Raw genomic sequence first — 14,978 nt, forward strand, 5'->3', positions numbered from 1 at the left:
TAAGCCAAGTACCTACTCCATCTCTCCATCAGGGACCCCTGCTAATTACCTCACTTCACATCTTCTGTTATTTAAGCATCCAATTCACAAAAGACTCCAGGAGGTGAAACAACAGAGAAAAAATAACAAAACAAAAAAAAATAGGGAGAGCAATTCCAGCAATGTGAAACGCAGCAGGTCCATTGTCCACCAACTGCAGGCCCAGAACTCAACAGTGCTAATCAATAAGGTAGCACTCACGGTTTGAGGACCATTCTCTAGACATCTCACATGATAATGGCATCTGCTGCTTGGTCTGAAGACATACAGATACTCCTCGCAGGGAACCCCCCTAGGGGATAAAAGGGTATTTGATATCATATTAAACTGCTGAACTAAAACTAAATTACCTAGTCAAACCAGACTCTTACTATAAACCAGACAGCATTATCACTGCGGCTTACAGCCCAACATGATGGACTGAGGTTTATACTCACCGTTATCAAACACTGATATCAGGGACCTGGACAGTTGGGAACTCAGCTCTGCCACCAGCCTGCTGCATGACACTGGGGGTGGCTTCACCTCCTCGTACCTCCGTTTCTCCTCTCCCCCATTGCTTTGCTGAGCTGTCAGCTCTTTGTAAAGACTTCTGGTCGCTTACTAAGTGTTTGCCCTAGATCCAATAGAAGACAACCTCAGCTTCATTTGGAGACTGGAATGCAACTTTAATTCTAATGTCTGTAAATGCGTACTATATATGCATAAACTCTGCAGATAGAAGGTTTCACTCTTCCTCTCAGCCCCCTTCCTTTTCTCACCCAAAATCCATCCTGAAGATAAAGATAGAATGGTAAACGTTTAAAAAATAGATCTTTAAACGCTTATAAAAAATATAAGGAAGAGATCTCAGAATATTAAAATTCAACTGAGTTGCACATGCAAACACACATATGCACACTTTAGAACTTGTATCATATTCATGGCGTGTAGCATAACCATCAGGGAAAGCTTTATTACATGAAAATAAGCCTGTTGTAAGATATTTCCTTGCAATTATTCTGCTGCCATTATCCTGGCCAGGCATTCATGCAGCCTTTCAAATTAATATGCTTAGTTTTCTGAGTGGGAGATCGGAATAGTGGAATTCTATAGGGAACTCAATTACCAAAGAAAATGATTGCTTGAGCGTTCAAGAAATTGGAAGTACATCTAATTGTGAATAGTAGATTATTATCTGGATTATGGAAGACACTTTGAAATGAACTCAGACATACAGCTATACACAGTCTTGAGGATGGTACCTGCAAAGATTTCTAGGGCTCCTCTCAGGCACGGAGGGGCTCACTCTCAAACAGAAAACTGAAACTACCAATGTAGTTTTGTTGGCTTTCAGGCAGGAACGCAGAAAGCCAATATCCCTGCTGCGAAGTTAAAAAGCAGATAACAACAACAACAAAATCACCAAGGGAGTTTGCCTGGGACTTGTTCCTTTCCCATTTAGTATTCCTTTGGTGTGGATGAACATTAGCATGTTGCTGTATGGTTGGCTTTTTTCGGTGCTTGAAGACTGTGTTGTCTGGCTGTAGACTGCTGGTGAGTTCAGGTGGTGGCTACACGCTGAGAGTGGCACAGCTTTAATAAATGAAGGTATTCACCTGCCTTTGAGCTCTGCTATAGCACAGAGATGAGCTTAAGCAGTGGAACAGGATGGCAAAAAGAAAAGGGTTTAAACCAAGAAGTATGGGATTTTCCAGAGAACAAAACAGGACACTTTGTAGCGGAAAGATAGTCGAAGATTTTGTTCAATTTCTCTCTGAAGATAAGTAAGTACCACAGAGAAAAAAAAAGATTATAGTATTGAGAAAACATTTGAGAATTACAACAGACATGAAAAGATACAGAATCTATAGAGTGCACACTGAGTAAGTATCTGGAAGAAGTGATGCACAAATTATATATTGCAGTTTAGTATCAAAATGGTATGAAGACTAGAGAAGCAGCTGGGAACGATGCTGAAGCTCAGACAGCAGGAATAACGACATCATAGCAGAGAGGCAACGTAGACAATTCAAGACATGCAGGTGCTTACGTGCAGATTTTAGACAAGAAAAATGTACCTGTGTCACCAGAAGGATGTAAAAATACTACCCAGAAAATAAGAAAATGAAATTAGGAGTAAATTTGCCGCACAGAAGAGCACATTGAGAAACCAAAGACAAGATTGCAAGGAAGATGTGAAGAGGAAGCATTTTTTCAGGAAAATACTATGTGGCAGCCAGGCAGCATCGCAAGCAGGGTCTCTCCAGAGAAGGAGAAAGATCTGTGTTAGTGCCTGGTGAGAAAGTCATGGGAACTTCCTCCGTACAGATGATTTCAAACAGAAACAGTCCGAGAAACAGGCTTGCCAAGTAACCAGGGAGCCCACTTTCAGAGGGCAGACTCAGAAACTGAACTTGCTTAGACTCAGAAAATAAAGGTTATTTACTACACATGTTACCACGGAGATCAAATATACTTACCCAAAACAATGAGATTTGTTTAATACAATGCTGTCACCAGAACAAACAATAGCAATGCAGGCAGAGTAGACTCAGGTTGGCAATAAGGGTTCCTTAACACCCCAGGAATCCCAGAACTGTTGTCCCAGAGCAAGAGCAAAAGCAAAAACTGCAATCTAGCACTCTAAGGCAGGGCAGGATAAACTTTACAGAAGGGATTACATGATACAATGATTTGCAAGAATTGAGGACTGAACTGGACAGCCTTTTGCTCCAAATCACGTGACATCTCAGATTTTTCCAAATATAAACACACTTTTACCACCACAGCCCCAGTTCTGTTCAAAGAAAAAGGTAAGCACTGCCTCTTAAGATAGAAACCTTCAATTTACTAACCAAAACCTAGCTTATCCTCCTTAAATATGCCTTCAGGATGACATTTTCTATACCACCCTTCCCCATATACAGCTGAGTACATATTCATTCACAGCTGGTCAAAACACAAATACATTTCAGTAGAGACTTCTCCCTTTCAAAGATACTTTCCAGATTCGGCTTTGTAGTACCACGACAACTTGTCACTAATCCACTCCACCAGCCTTTAAAACCCATCAGAGAGAGCTCCATTCATTTTACACACCTATAAAACTTGAGTTGTGACCAAGCACGTTTTGTCTGCACTCCGACTTCAGGCAGTTTGGCCAAGCCGTATCAGCTATACAGCTTTCTGCCAAAGAACGGGTGTTACTCATACGTTTTGAAGGTTACTGCAGTGCCAGCCACTTCTTACTGCAAAAAAAAAAAAATGACTTGAGCCTTGAGACTTCAAGCCAAGTGCCAGTGAGGAATCTCAGAAAAGTTTAACTCAGCAACCACTTCAGGAGAGAAAAACCTGTTCATGAAGATACTTGACAGCAAATATCTACTTTAAAGTAAGTTGTTTGCATTTGCTGCGTTTTGTTTTCTATTTTATTGCTGATAAATAGCAAACTAGAGACCAGAAACAGGATTCCTTAAATTCTGTTTTCATTTCTACCACTGTTCCCAGTTTCATCATCCCTGAATTACGCTCTAGAGCAGAGTTTTCCATAACCATACCAAGAAACACATATAGTCCATGTCCATAGGAGTTAAAAAAGAAACCAACTCTTCCTCAGCTTTGCCACTATCTCCCACTTGCCCATAGAGCAGTTTGCTCCATAGCTGCTGGGACTCACCTCCAATCTAAGCAAGTCTGCTTCCCATTTCACCCTTCCTTGCTTTCCAGGACAATTTTCCTTTGCTTCAAAGCACAAAGCAAGTTAGTGAAGTCTCTCCATGCTTTTGGCAAACATCTCCTGGCCTGCTCCCAACATGACAGCTAAGGCCTCCTGGCATAACTGGGCTGATTTACATGCTCTCCAGCCCCACCAGTAACTAAAGAAATTGCCCCCAGCTGAGACCAGGCTTTATCCTGCTGCAGGAGTATTTGAGTACCAGTCTTCCTAAAGGGCCCATCCACCTCTGTAACAAAACCACTGTTTCTCCAGCCTTTTCCCTTACGTGTGGAAGCTGAACTGGCTACAAAAGGGAGCTTGGCATGGAAAATGCATCCCATCCACTACTCAGAATAAGTCAGAACAGCCTGTCTACTCGGCCCTGCTCTCGCTTGAATTTTTAGCCCCACAACAGCTACCCACTGCAAAAATACCGGGCAAACCCCACCTACATGTAGCACCTTATAGACACCAATGCTGGCCTCTTATTTGCCTCAAGTCCACAGGGCATGTCCATGCAGATCCTGAATTCAGAATAAACAGAGCATTTTCCAGACCTTGCGAGCAGCACACTGAAGATGTACCATTAAATATTAATTTTAGACTGGGTTTCAGACACACGTGATTCCCGCAATCAACATGCTGGTTCTTCCTCACATTACCATTGTTTCTCTTCATGAAAACACTGCACTTTCCTCAATCCAACTCCAGGAGGTTTGTCTCAAATATGTATTTGTGCTAGTCAGCTTTCCACCTAATAGTAAAGGGAAAAATAATAGTAACGAAGTGGAGACTGACTGTCTGTAGACATTACAATTATAGCAGAAATACAAGAAGAATCAAAGGCTAGAGATGAGACAGCTATCACATGGTTAGGAGCATGGCATCTTTCTCAGATCTACAGGCAGCTTAAGACGATGCAGAGCTAACGCAGGCACATCAACCTACTGATGGTATTTTAAATGATAATGTTATAAGCCATTTCACTTCTGATTATTTTAGTGGAAAACATCCAACTCATGCTGTTGTACTGCAGTTGTGAGGGAAGGAGTGATGTAAGCATGGTCACAGCATCAGCTCATGTCTCAACAGGGGCAGGACCAGCTCACCCGACATGGCCTTCACTGTCTGGGCAAATGCTTGGCTTGTGCCTTGCTCCTCTGCCTGTAACAATACTAGGCTTATTAGCTCACATTTTAATTATTAGGAAATATTCAGATGCCTCTGGAAATACATTTTATTTCTGTCTAAGAGCCACAATCAAGGGCTTCTACCAGGCAGTCATATGTGGACACTGCAAAAATCTCTGGCTTACTGAAAATGCAAAGAGAAAATACACTGACTTTAAATATATGAATTCAAATGAAATATAGTAAGTTCAGTATCAAGCTGGATGGAATTAGGAAATTATGCAGATTGTTCTGCTGAACCACAACTTCTGTTTCTGGACTGAAGGTTGTTTCTGCCTACTTATACGAGCAGTCCCAAACTCCAGCCGGAGACTTTGCAGAAGGCTTGCAGCAATGGTTAAGCCTAGCAACTGCTGAGTGCAAGTGGCCATGGCCACCACCGGTCCATGAAAGGGAATCACCAATAGTTTTTTAATGGGCATCTCCACTTCCAGGGTTCTCCATTTTTCTTGAAGGTGCTGAGCTGCTCTGCTGTGAACACCCATTTACACTGTTCTCTCCCAGGGCAACAGAGACATCCAAACAGAGAATAAAAAAGAGGGATAAAGGCTTTCAGTGGATGGATAACCACTTGTATGACCTAGAAGCAATCCTGCTGGAGTGCCTGACATCTCAAATCCAACATGGCTCTTTTGACTCTACATTTAATTTTAAAAATTTACAAATGTGCCGTTGTCTGGGTAGAACTTTAGGGAAACACAAAGGAACTCACAGGCAATAAAGCACCAGTGACTTCCCTGTAGCTAACTTTAACAACAAACACTTTTTCTATAATTTATAGCCTCTGTATATTAAGTCTCTCCAAGTAGATACCTGCTGGAGTGGACATTTCTAGTTCCTGTGCTGAGAAACGCATCAAAGAAATGCTGTTCGCCAAACAACAACAATATAATTACACAGAAGTATGTATACATAGATATGTATGTTTAGGTAGATGTTTATATAGGAATATGTGTAAATGTATATGTGTATATTTTTTATCTTCTATATACATGTGTATATACATGTGTATGTACAAACATACATACATAAAAATTTTCACAGATGGTAGCCAAAACCAAGTTTGTGGGCAAAAGCCTTCTACATATACCAGTAACGGCTCCTCACCAGGATCAGTAAGATCTAAATTTGAGGATAACATCCCTTCTCTTGAAAGATCATAGCCTATATGAGCTGAGAAAGAATAAGGTACACCTGGAACAAGAAGTCTGGTAGACCTGTACTAGGATATAGGGCATTTTCTGGGGGTGGGAATCAAAGACATGACATTATCCAGCTGACCAAGGAGAAAAAACTTGTGGGTAGAAAACGGTGGCCCTTGAACCATGGTCTCAGCTGGGCACAGTAGTTAAGCAATGTTTAATCCCCACAGAGCTCAGACAGGTTTGTAAATGTGTTTAAAGCTAAGCACAAGCCTAAATGCATTCCTGAGTAAGAACAGTTAATGTTCTATTACGGGAAAGTTAGTAAGAGGTTTGAAGCAGATATAAATATGAGGTGTAACAGTTAGACATCCTTTACGCTTCCAGCACGCACTGGCACCGTCAAACCGTCTTTGCCAGCCATGGTGCAAGGGTTTATACAATAGCTTATGCTGAGCTTACTTGACAGTTACAATTACTTAGGAATTACAAAATTAGAAACTGGAGCTAAGGCCTGTTATATGGTGATCATCTCATGCCCAGAGCAAATTTATAGTTGTCACAGGTGCTAGCTTACACAAGTTGGTTATTTTTATTTTCCAGTCTGTTATTGTTACTAAACACTGCAGAACTCCACATCTCACATGCAAAATTTTCATTCAGCTCCACCCAGGGTTTGTTTTTCAGCTCCTCCTATTCAGTTATGCTGGAAGTGTAAGGGCAGACTGAACTTTAATTTTTACTGAGACCTGGAAGTACAGACCACACCATGCATGGAAAAGTGCAGCTTCTCCAGGGCAGAGGAAGAGAGAGGGGTGCCATTAGCTGCGGCTGCTGCCTCCCATGACAAAAGTCCCTGATCCATGGCAGGCTGAAGGCTAAGCTCCACTGAAAAGGCAGTTAAACTTCTGCCCCTCTTTTGCGTCCTAGCAAGTTGTCTTCACAATTTCCAACCTGGTTTCCCCACCTAAATGACTTGATCCTTGCTCTTACTCTTCTTGCTAACAAAGAGATTGAATACGGATGGGAGATTTGTAATGTGCACTCCACGGAGGCAGAAAATATTGCTCCATACTGCTGTATGACCCTTCTTATTTTGACATACCCAGTGGGTCAGCAGAGCCTACAATGAGTAAAACGTACTCAGGCCCTTATGAAGGAAATTGTCTGCCAAGATCACAGAGCAAAGTCTGAAAGACAACCCAAGTAGTCAGCAACATCAATTTTCATGGCATCATGACATAATATGGAGAGCTGACAGAAACTACTAAAAGTAGTATAATTTTCCCCAAGTTTACTAATCCTGAGTAGGCTCTATTCAGTTTTTCCAGTTTTTCATAGGGTAGCAGGGCAGTAGAAGTGAAGGAGGTTTGCCTCATCTCACTACAGTTGACAGAGCATGAGAATTAATGCTCTGAAGTAACTGCAATCTCTGTGATGCCATGAAACTTCTGGTTTCCAGCCTATAAACACTGTAAGCCCTCAAAGTATCCCGAAGATAAAACAAGACACAAGATTTAGTTCCAAAGTCATGGTTAATGACAGCACATCTCGGAAGTGATATTAAACTGTAAACCTTGGTGGCAAAGGCAGTCTCTGGCTGTTAGAGATCAGGGTGAAGCCTCTGGCCATGTTATCTTATATGTCAGATACAGGGTATACAGGGGATTTAGGAGACTTCAATATGACCAAAAATCCTACACTCTACTTTTTTTTTTTTTTTTAAGTAAAAGAAAAATATCTAATAAATAACAGATCCTTGGCATCAGTCTTTGAGGAAGATGTTAACAATGCCAGGTAATTTGCATAGAAATGGACTGACTTTACAAACCCGTGGAGATCCACATAACACTACTCTTGTATACATAATCATTATTTCTTTAGCCTCCTAAATGCTTGCCTCTAAACAGATTTCAAATCCAAGCTTATGAAACCTCCCAAGTACAACATTAACCGACTTCAAAATTTTGATTAACTAGCCAAGGATTCAGGAATCTCATAAGAGAATGTGGAGTGGCACAGGATCCACATGGCTTCCAGTAAGCTGAAACAAAAACAACCAGAAATAACTGGCTCTGTTATTAACATTCCTGTTTGGAAGATGGTACAGACCATGGTTCATGCAAGAAGGGCTGGCTTTTCAGTTAGCTGCTTGTTCATCTCCATTTTTCAGGCCTCCCACTCCAACAAATTTAACTAGCAACCTTTATAAATCAGCCAATAAATTACTGTAAAAGGAGAATATACTTCCTGTCTAAATAAATTATAGCTGAAAAGTTCCTAACGGGCCTTGTACGTGGGAAGAGGGTGGCTTTGTTCAACACGCTGCATGGTTTTTTCATTAAAAAACAGAGGCTTCATTCACTCAGCCTCCTTATCTGCACCTGTCGTCGCTGCAGCTTGGCAGCTTTTCCACAGTGGTGTGCCGTACGTTATTTTCTCTCAAAAACCAGAGGTCAAGCCTGCCTATAGGGTGTCAATGGGAGGTGGATGTCGCTGCATCTCAGCATCACTCCCCTGATCTGGCACCGCATCTCCTGGCCCCCCTCGAGCATGAGCAGCTGCCTGTCCCACTCCACATGCCTGTGCCTTTCGGCGCTGGGCTTCAGCATCCCACAATTCTGAATTGTCCATGGGCTTGTCTTGGTGTGAGTAATGCACTACGCCAATCCCCTGGAGTCCCCATAGACATGGCTCAGCTCACCCTCCTCCCTCAGTGATGCAACTTCTGCATTTATATTTTGACAGTTTGAAGATTTTCTGTTTATACAATTACATTACCTACAACTTCTGCATCTTAGAAACCGCCCCAGTGGGCAAATATGCCTGAAAAAATAATGGGAATCTACATGTTTGTTTTAACTTTGCTAATTCTCTTGAGAATAAGTGGAAATTAATCTTGCAAATGCTTTCACTCAAGTTGCCTTATCCTGAAAGGGATATGTTCACCAGCTGAGTGAGGTCTTTGATGAGTAAGAGAGACTAAGAAAATGAAAATGCTGGCAATTAGCTGCCTTTATTTTATCAGCAGATCAGATACTGCTCTAATTATACCACACTCGACTTTGCACCAGCCTGGCCCCTTAAAAAGCCCTGCATTTCACACACCATTAATATCGTTCATGTCATGTGCCAATGCAGGACTACCATCGCAAGATAAACAACATTAATGCAATGCAACAGCTACACTTAAAATACACATTTAGTGTCAGATTAGCACCGCTCCCCACTTGAGTAGCATACGCTGTAATCTACTACAGCAGTTGTAGACAGTGCAAATGCCAAAGGATCCTAAGTGGAGCATGTCACATAAGACTTTTAGACTTATGGCAGGCACAGACATTGAAAAATTTGCTTGAAAAGTGGTCAGAAAGTTTTGTGTGATTGACACAATGTATGGCTCTTTCTATTACATCACCAATCCCATACTTTCTGTTGTCACTGAACTACAATTTCCCATTTTCAACTAAGCAAGTACAGAGTGCACAGTTGCAGTAAAGGAAACCTACAATTTTGGAGCCTCCTACCAGGAGCAGATGTCACCCTCGAGAGGTTTGCAAAAATCTTCATAAAGATCTGAAAAGAATCTGCAATTTGGAAGAGGGATGGAAAGAATCACTACACCCCTTCTTATAAATGTCAGCTAGAGCCAGCTTAATCTCCATGCATGGTCTTCTAAAGCTACTCCCACAATTCTTATTGAGCTTTTATTTTTCTGTTGCTTATAGTATGCATATTTATTGCAATTTGTTTCCCATGAGGACAAGCTGAGAGAGTTGAGGCTGTTCAGCCTGCAGAACAGAAAACTCTGGGGAAACCTTATTGCAGCCTTCCAGTACCTGAAGGGGCCTACAAGAGAGCTGGAGAGGGATTTTTTGTGAGGGCATATAGTGACAGGACAAGGGATAATGGCTTCAAACTGAAAGATGGTAGTTTTAGATTACATAAAAGAAATTCTTTCTTATTATGGTGGTGAGGCACTGGCACAGGTTGCCCAGAGAAACTGTGGCTGCCCCCTCCCTGGCAGTGTTCAAGGCCAGGTTGGATGGGGCTTTAGGCACCCTGGTCTAGTGGAAGGTGTCCCTGCCCATGGTAGCGGGGCTGGAATGAGATGATATTTAAAATCCCTTCCAACCCAAACCATTTTTTGATTCCATTCTAAGTGATAACAATTCTAGCTTTGTATGCTTGCCAAGGTTACAAAACATGGGAGGTACTCACTCAGGCAGGGATGGTATCGCATCACCTTGTCTCACTTCCAAGCTACCTTGCATATGATCACAGACCTCCAAACTGAAACGATCACGTTGTAGTGCCAAGCACTCTCAGCACCTCATTTCAGCTCTCGGTAGGTTTGAAAGCAGCGCGTCACCGTACCCTAAGCTCCTTTACTGCTCAGCGTATCGCCTGGTGTGAACAGCTTCTCCTCTCAACCTTGTTCTCAAGCCTTCACAAACTCTTCATTATCTTTTCTGAAATAGAAATTGTTACAGCAATACAGCTGTTCACTCAGTCATCAAGCTGTGCCGACCTTCGACAGTACGCGGCCAATGCTTGCAGTGCGTTGTCTGCTAATACAGCACATAACACATGACATGATCTACACCAGGCTGTGAATTTTACTTTAGAGCAAAAAAAAAAGTGTGGCTCAGGCAACTCCACTTATCCTCCACACCTTTGAGCCTGTTCTCCACTTCTTCCCCCCCAGGTCTAATATTCTTTGATCCTGAGACGTCTCTTCTCTGACTTTCTGCTCCCTTTGGTCCTTACCTAGCCCTTGGCACATTCCCTTTTGACGTGGGCTGCTAGAAAAATACTAGAAAATAGATTCTGGACAGAAGACGACCCTGCAAATAACTATATCATTGCTTAGCGAAGTACAGTAACCACCACACACCACTAGGGAAGGAGAATAAACTCCTGCCAGATTCCCTAATACAATAGGAAACTTATCTTTTCTTCAGCATAAATACAAATAACTTGTCAAAAACTGGAATTTCTGCCTAAAGTCCTATTTGGAATTTAATGAACTAAGAAATGTTGATGTTCCCTGGGAAGAAACAGAAATGAGCCCCATCCCGAAATGATGTCAGTGTTATCTGTTAAACCCGAAGCTAAGCCCTGATACCCAAGCATTTGTGGAGGCTCCAGATGCGACACTGCCAGGTTCCTGTCGCCCACCGGGCTTGGCAGGGCACGAGGTTTGGCCCTGGGACAGCCATCCCTTGCAGCTGCCCTGGGGAGGGACCTCTGTGCCGCTGGAAATTCATCAGAGCCGATGCACTGCCACAAAATGTCTGGCTTCAAAAAAACAGGTGTTTCTCTAAAAAAACCCCAATCCACCAGTGTTTTAATGAAAAAAGCCCACACAGCACGGAAGACAAGGCACCTGAATAATAAAAGCAGGCTTCCTTGCTTTGCTGCCCTAATCAGCGCTGCCCTGGCTGCATCTCCTCGTCACACTCTTCAGCATTTTTCGGAAATACAAACCAGTTTATAATGGGACACTCAAATTTCATGCTCTTTCATTAGTAGCCAGGAAGTGAACACGATTAAAATTACCCTGCCATGAATAATATTTGAAGGCTCAAAAAAGTCATTTCCTCTTCCGCTGAAAGTGACAGGTGAATTTCAAATCAAGCGAGAACGATCGGGGTAATCCCAAACACAATTTGTGGGATTACCAGGCTGGGCAGAGAGTGGCTCAAGGGAAGCCCTGAGGAGAAGGACTTGGGGGTACTGGTGGATGAGAAGCTCAACATGAGCTGGCAATGTGCGCCTGCAGCCCAGAAAGCCAACTGTATCCTGGGCTGCATCAAGAGAAGCGTGGCCAGCAGGTTGAGGGAGGGGATTCTGCCCTTTTACTCCACTCTCATGAGATCCCACCTGGGAGTCCTGTGTCCAGCTCTGGAGCCCCCAACATAAGAAGGACATTGAAGTGTTGGAGCGGGTCCAGAGGAGGCCACAAAGATGATCAGAGGGTTGGAGTACCTATCCTATGAGGACAGGCTGAGAGAGTTGGGGCTGTTCAGTCTGGAGAAGAGAAGGCTGTGGGGAGACTTTATAGCAGCCTGCCAGTACCTGAAGGGGGCCTACAGGAAGGATGGAGAGGGACTTTTCACAAGGGTGTGTAGTGATAGGACAAGGGGGAATGGCTGTAAACTAAAAGAGGGAAGATTTAGATTAGATATTAGGAAGAAATTCTTCACCATGAGGGTGGTGAGGCACTGGAACAGGTTGCCCAGAGAACCTGTGGCTGCCCCCTCCCTGGCAGTGTTCAAGGTCAGGCTGGATGGAGCTCTGAGCAACCTGGTCTAGTGGAAGATATCCCTGCTCATTGCGGAGGGGTTGGAGACAGATGATCTTTGAGGTCCCTTCCAATCCTTACCATTCTATGATTCTATGATGCCTCCCGCCACGCCGCAAAACAATGGCTGCCTCCAAACATCTTACCAAAATTCATCATTGAATCTGTTAGTTGCATCTGAAAATGGCTCTGTATGTCAAAAGGAAACAAAATAACTGGCTTGATAGCATTTGGATAAGAAAAAAACCTTTCAGATATGGCTGTTCGACCCTGCAATCCAATTTATGTCATTAGAAACTGTTTGTACTAGGCTCTGCTTGGAGGATGGTGTGACTACAAGAGGAAGTGACCTGCGTTAGAACAACAAATACACCTGGTGTGAAAGCAATGAACTTTAAAAGCCTTTCAGAAATTCAGAGTATTATTTAGTCAATCATATACCATGGAGCTGCCCCCAGAGCTGTATGTCATTTTGATAAATTAACTTGAAAGACTTGCAGCATAATAAAGTCAAACCCAGACCCAAGACTACAGCAATCATGCTTAAATGCAGCGTAAAATACTTCCCACAATAAAAGTCATGCTTGCTACTGTTTAATGTTTAAGATAATTTTGAACCTGATCAAGGTCAGCAGCTGCATAATGCATTTGGGTTTGCTGGTTTTCTGTGTATTTGGGTGCTCAGAATAGCAGTAACACTAAGAATGTCAACTTCTGGGGAATACATGCCTCACCCACAAACACTGCTTAGGATTAGGCATCCCTGCAAGGTAGCTTGCCAAAAAAAGAGACTTTTTTTTTTCAGGGAGAATTCATGAAAAATAAGGCATTTTGTTCCCTTGAATTTCTCCAGAGACTAAACTCTCAGAGCATGAGAGGGCAGGATGCGCTGCAAACAGGATGCTACTAATTTAACATGGGGAAAGAAGAAAGACTGCGGAGAGGAGACAACGTGCCTTAAATACAAATACCTGTGGTCGTGGGAAGCCCCCCATCCACAGCACCCTGTTTGTCTCCAGAAACTGATGAGTCCAGAATTCTTTGGGAGACCACAGCTCCATAAGCCCTCCAGCCCTTGCTGGGGCAACGTGCCCTTGTTCTGACTTCATTTTTGTTAACTGCACCACTTCCCTTTCAAAAAAGTCCTTAAAAAAAAAAAAAAAATCCCTATTTTTGGCCCAGTTCTGATGCAGCCCCTCATTTTTAGTATCAATTTAGCACAACTCGCCAGATGTGGTAGGTGCCTATCAACTTACAAATTATTTTTTCATGTCTGAGCAGGGTTTTAGACTTCAAAGCAGTACTGTGTTGTGAACAGGGATGTGCTGCTGTTCTTCAGAGATGCCAAGGTGGAGTGGGTGACCGTGCTTGCCTGCTGGAAGCCTCGCCCAGAGCACAGCTGGTTTCCCAGCCCCAGGTACAGGTGTCTCTATCTTTCTGGAAGACAGTATTGCTTCTGCAGCTTCTATTTCTATACTAAAATGAGTAACATACTTTATTTACCAAAAGTCTAACCAGAGCCTTCGCAGCCAGTAGTTTCCCTTCCATCACCATTTCCCCACTCCGCTGCCAGTGGGCTCAGCAGCGGGGCGATGGGCAGCTGTCAGAGGGAAGAACAGCCCCATCTCCCCAAGCTGCTTCTGCCAGTGGGCATGTTCCCCGGCTCGAGGGCCTGGCCAGGAGATGCCAAAGGAGCGAGTAATGCTCACGCATCGGCTTTTGCAAAAACATAACCTCAGGGAAGGGGTAAAACGAGTATTATTTTTCACAGGGAGTGAACACTGTGACTCAGTTTTACTTCACAAGCATCCTGGCTAATCCGGTGCTGGAGGAAGGGAAAAATACAGGAATTTTTTCCTACCAACATTTCTAAAAGAATCTAGTATTTGATCTGCCAATTTTTCTTCACCTAGGTAATATCTCTGCACAGTTAATCTTATATGAGCCCCACCAATTCTGGTAAGGAAAGGACGTAGGACTCTGCTCATCACCCTGACAAGCAGCTGAACTCCAGACACTTAAGGCACATGCCAAACAGCACAGCAACTCTAAAGCCCTACCAAAAAATTCACTTTTGCTGATCAGCTTTCCTTGTTGGAAGCTGCTGAGCAGACCTCATTCAGTCCCCCTCCTGAAGGCAGTCCCAACAGGTTCGCCACACAACCTGGAGCCAGGCTCCTTTTCAGTTTGGCTCAGATGTCCCTTAAACTGGAGTCCCAGTTACGGCATTTTTCCACTTGATTGTGTGGCAGAATCAAAACCTGCTCTGTTTTATTTTGCATTAGACTTTGGGCATTACCTTCCTGCTTCTGGAATGACAAAGATAAAACAGAGTGGGAAAATAATGGTCACGGCTCTCTGCAGACCACTTGCAGCAGGTGGCTGTTAGCAGTCATCGAGTTTTATAGTCCTAATACTCTATTCTCTTTTTACCAAATCCCCCAAATATTGCACACTGCTCTGCTTTCCTGAAAGCCCTCCCAAGGGTGTAATCTGCCTCCCTCCCTTATCGCTCTTCCTCCCAAATGTCCCCTTTAACCACCACCCCTGCCCAGGAGACCATGCAGGCTCTTTGAGCTGCCCTAGATGGAAATCACCCTTCC

General features: G+C 43.2%; 1 protein-coding gene across 10 annotated transcripts in view; it reads right to left on the bottom strand.

Annotated features, from left to right (window-relative positions):
• Positions 1–14,978, bottom strand: part of ERBB4 (erb-b2 receptor tyrosine kinase 4) — a 687,907-nt gene that overhangs the window by 564,889 nt on the left and 108,040 nt on the right. For 8 of the 10 annotated variants that reach the window (XR_012764976.1, XR_012764975.1, XM_075429771.1 and 5 more), the window contains exon 1: positions 241–280. The exons of the other annotated variants lie outside the window; for them this stretch is intronic. Coding sequence is in view for 6 of the 8 variants with exons in the window: in XM_075429771.1 (XP_075285886.1) it covers positions 241–265 (25 nt within the window). In the remaining 2 variants the exon portion in view is untranslated. Of the gene's footprint in view, positions 1–240; positions 281–14,978 lie in introns of those variants that run through there. 10 annotated transcript variants of the gene reach the window in all.

This window comes from Opisthocomus hoazin, chromosome 9 (assembly GCF_030867145.1).
Source record: "Opisthocomus hoazin isolate bOpiHoa1 chromosome 9, bOpiHoa1.hap1, whole genome shotgun sequence".
In the NCBI taxonomy this organism is placed as follows: Eukaryota; Metazoa; Chordata; class Aves; order Opisthocomiformes; family Opisthocomidae; genus Opisthocomus; species Opisthocomus hoazin.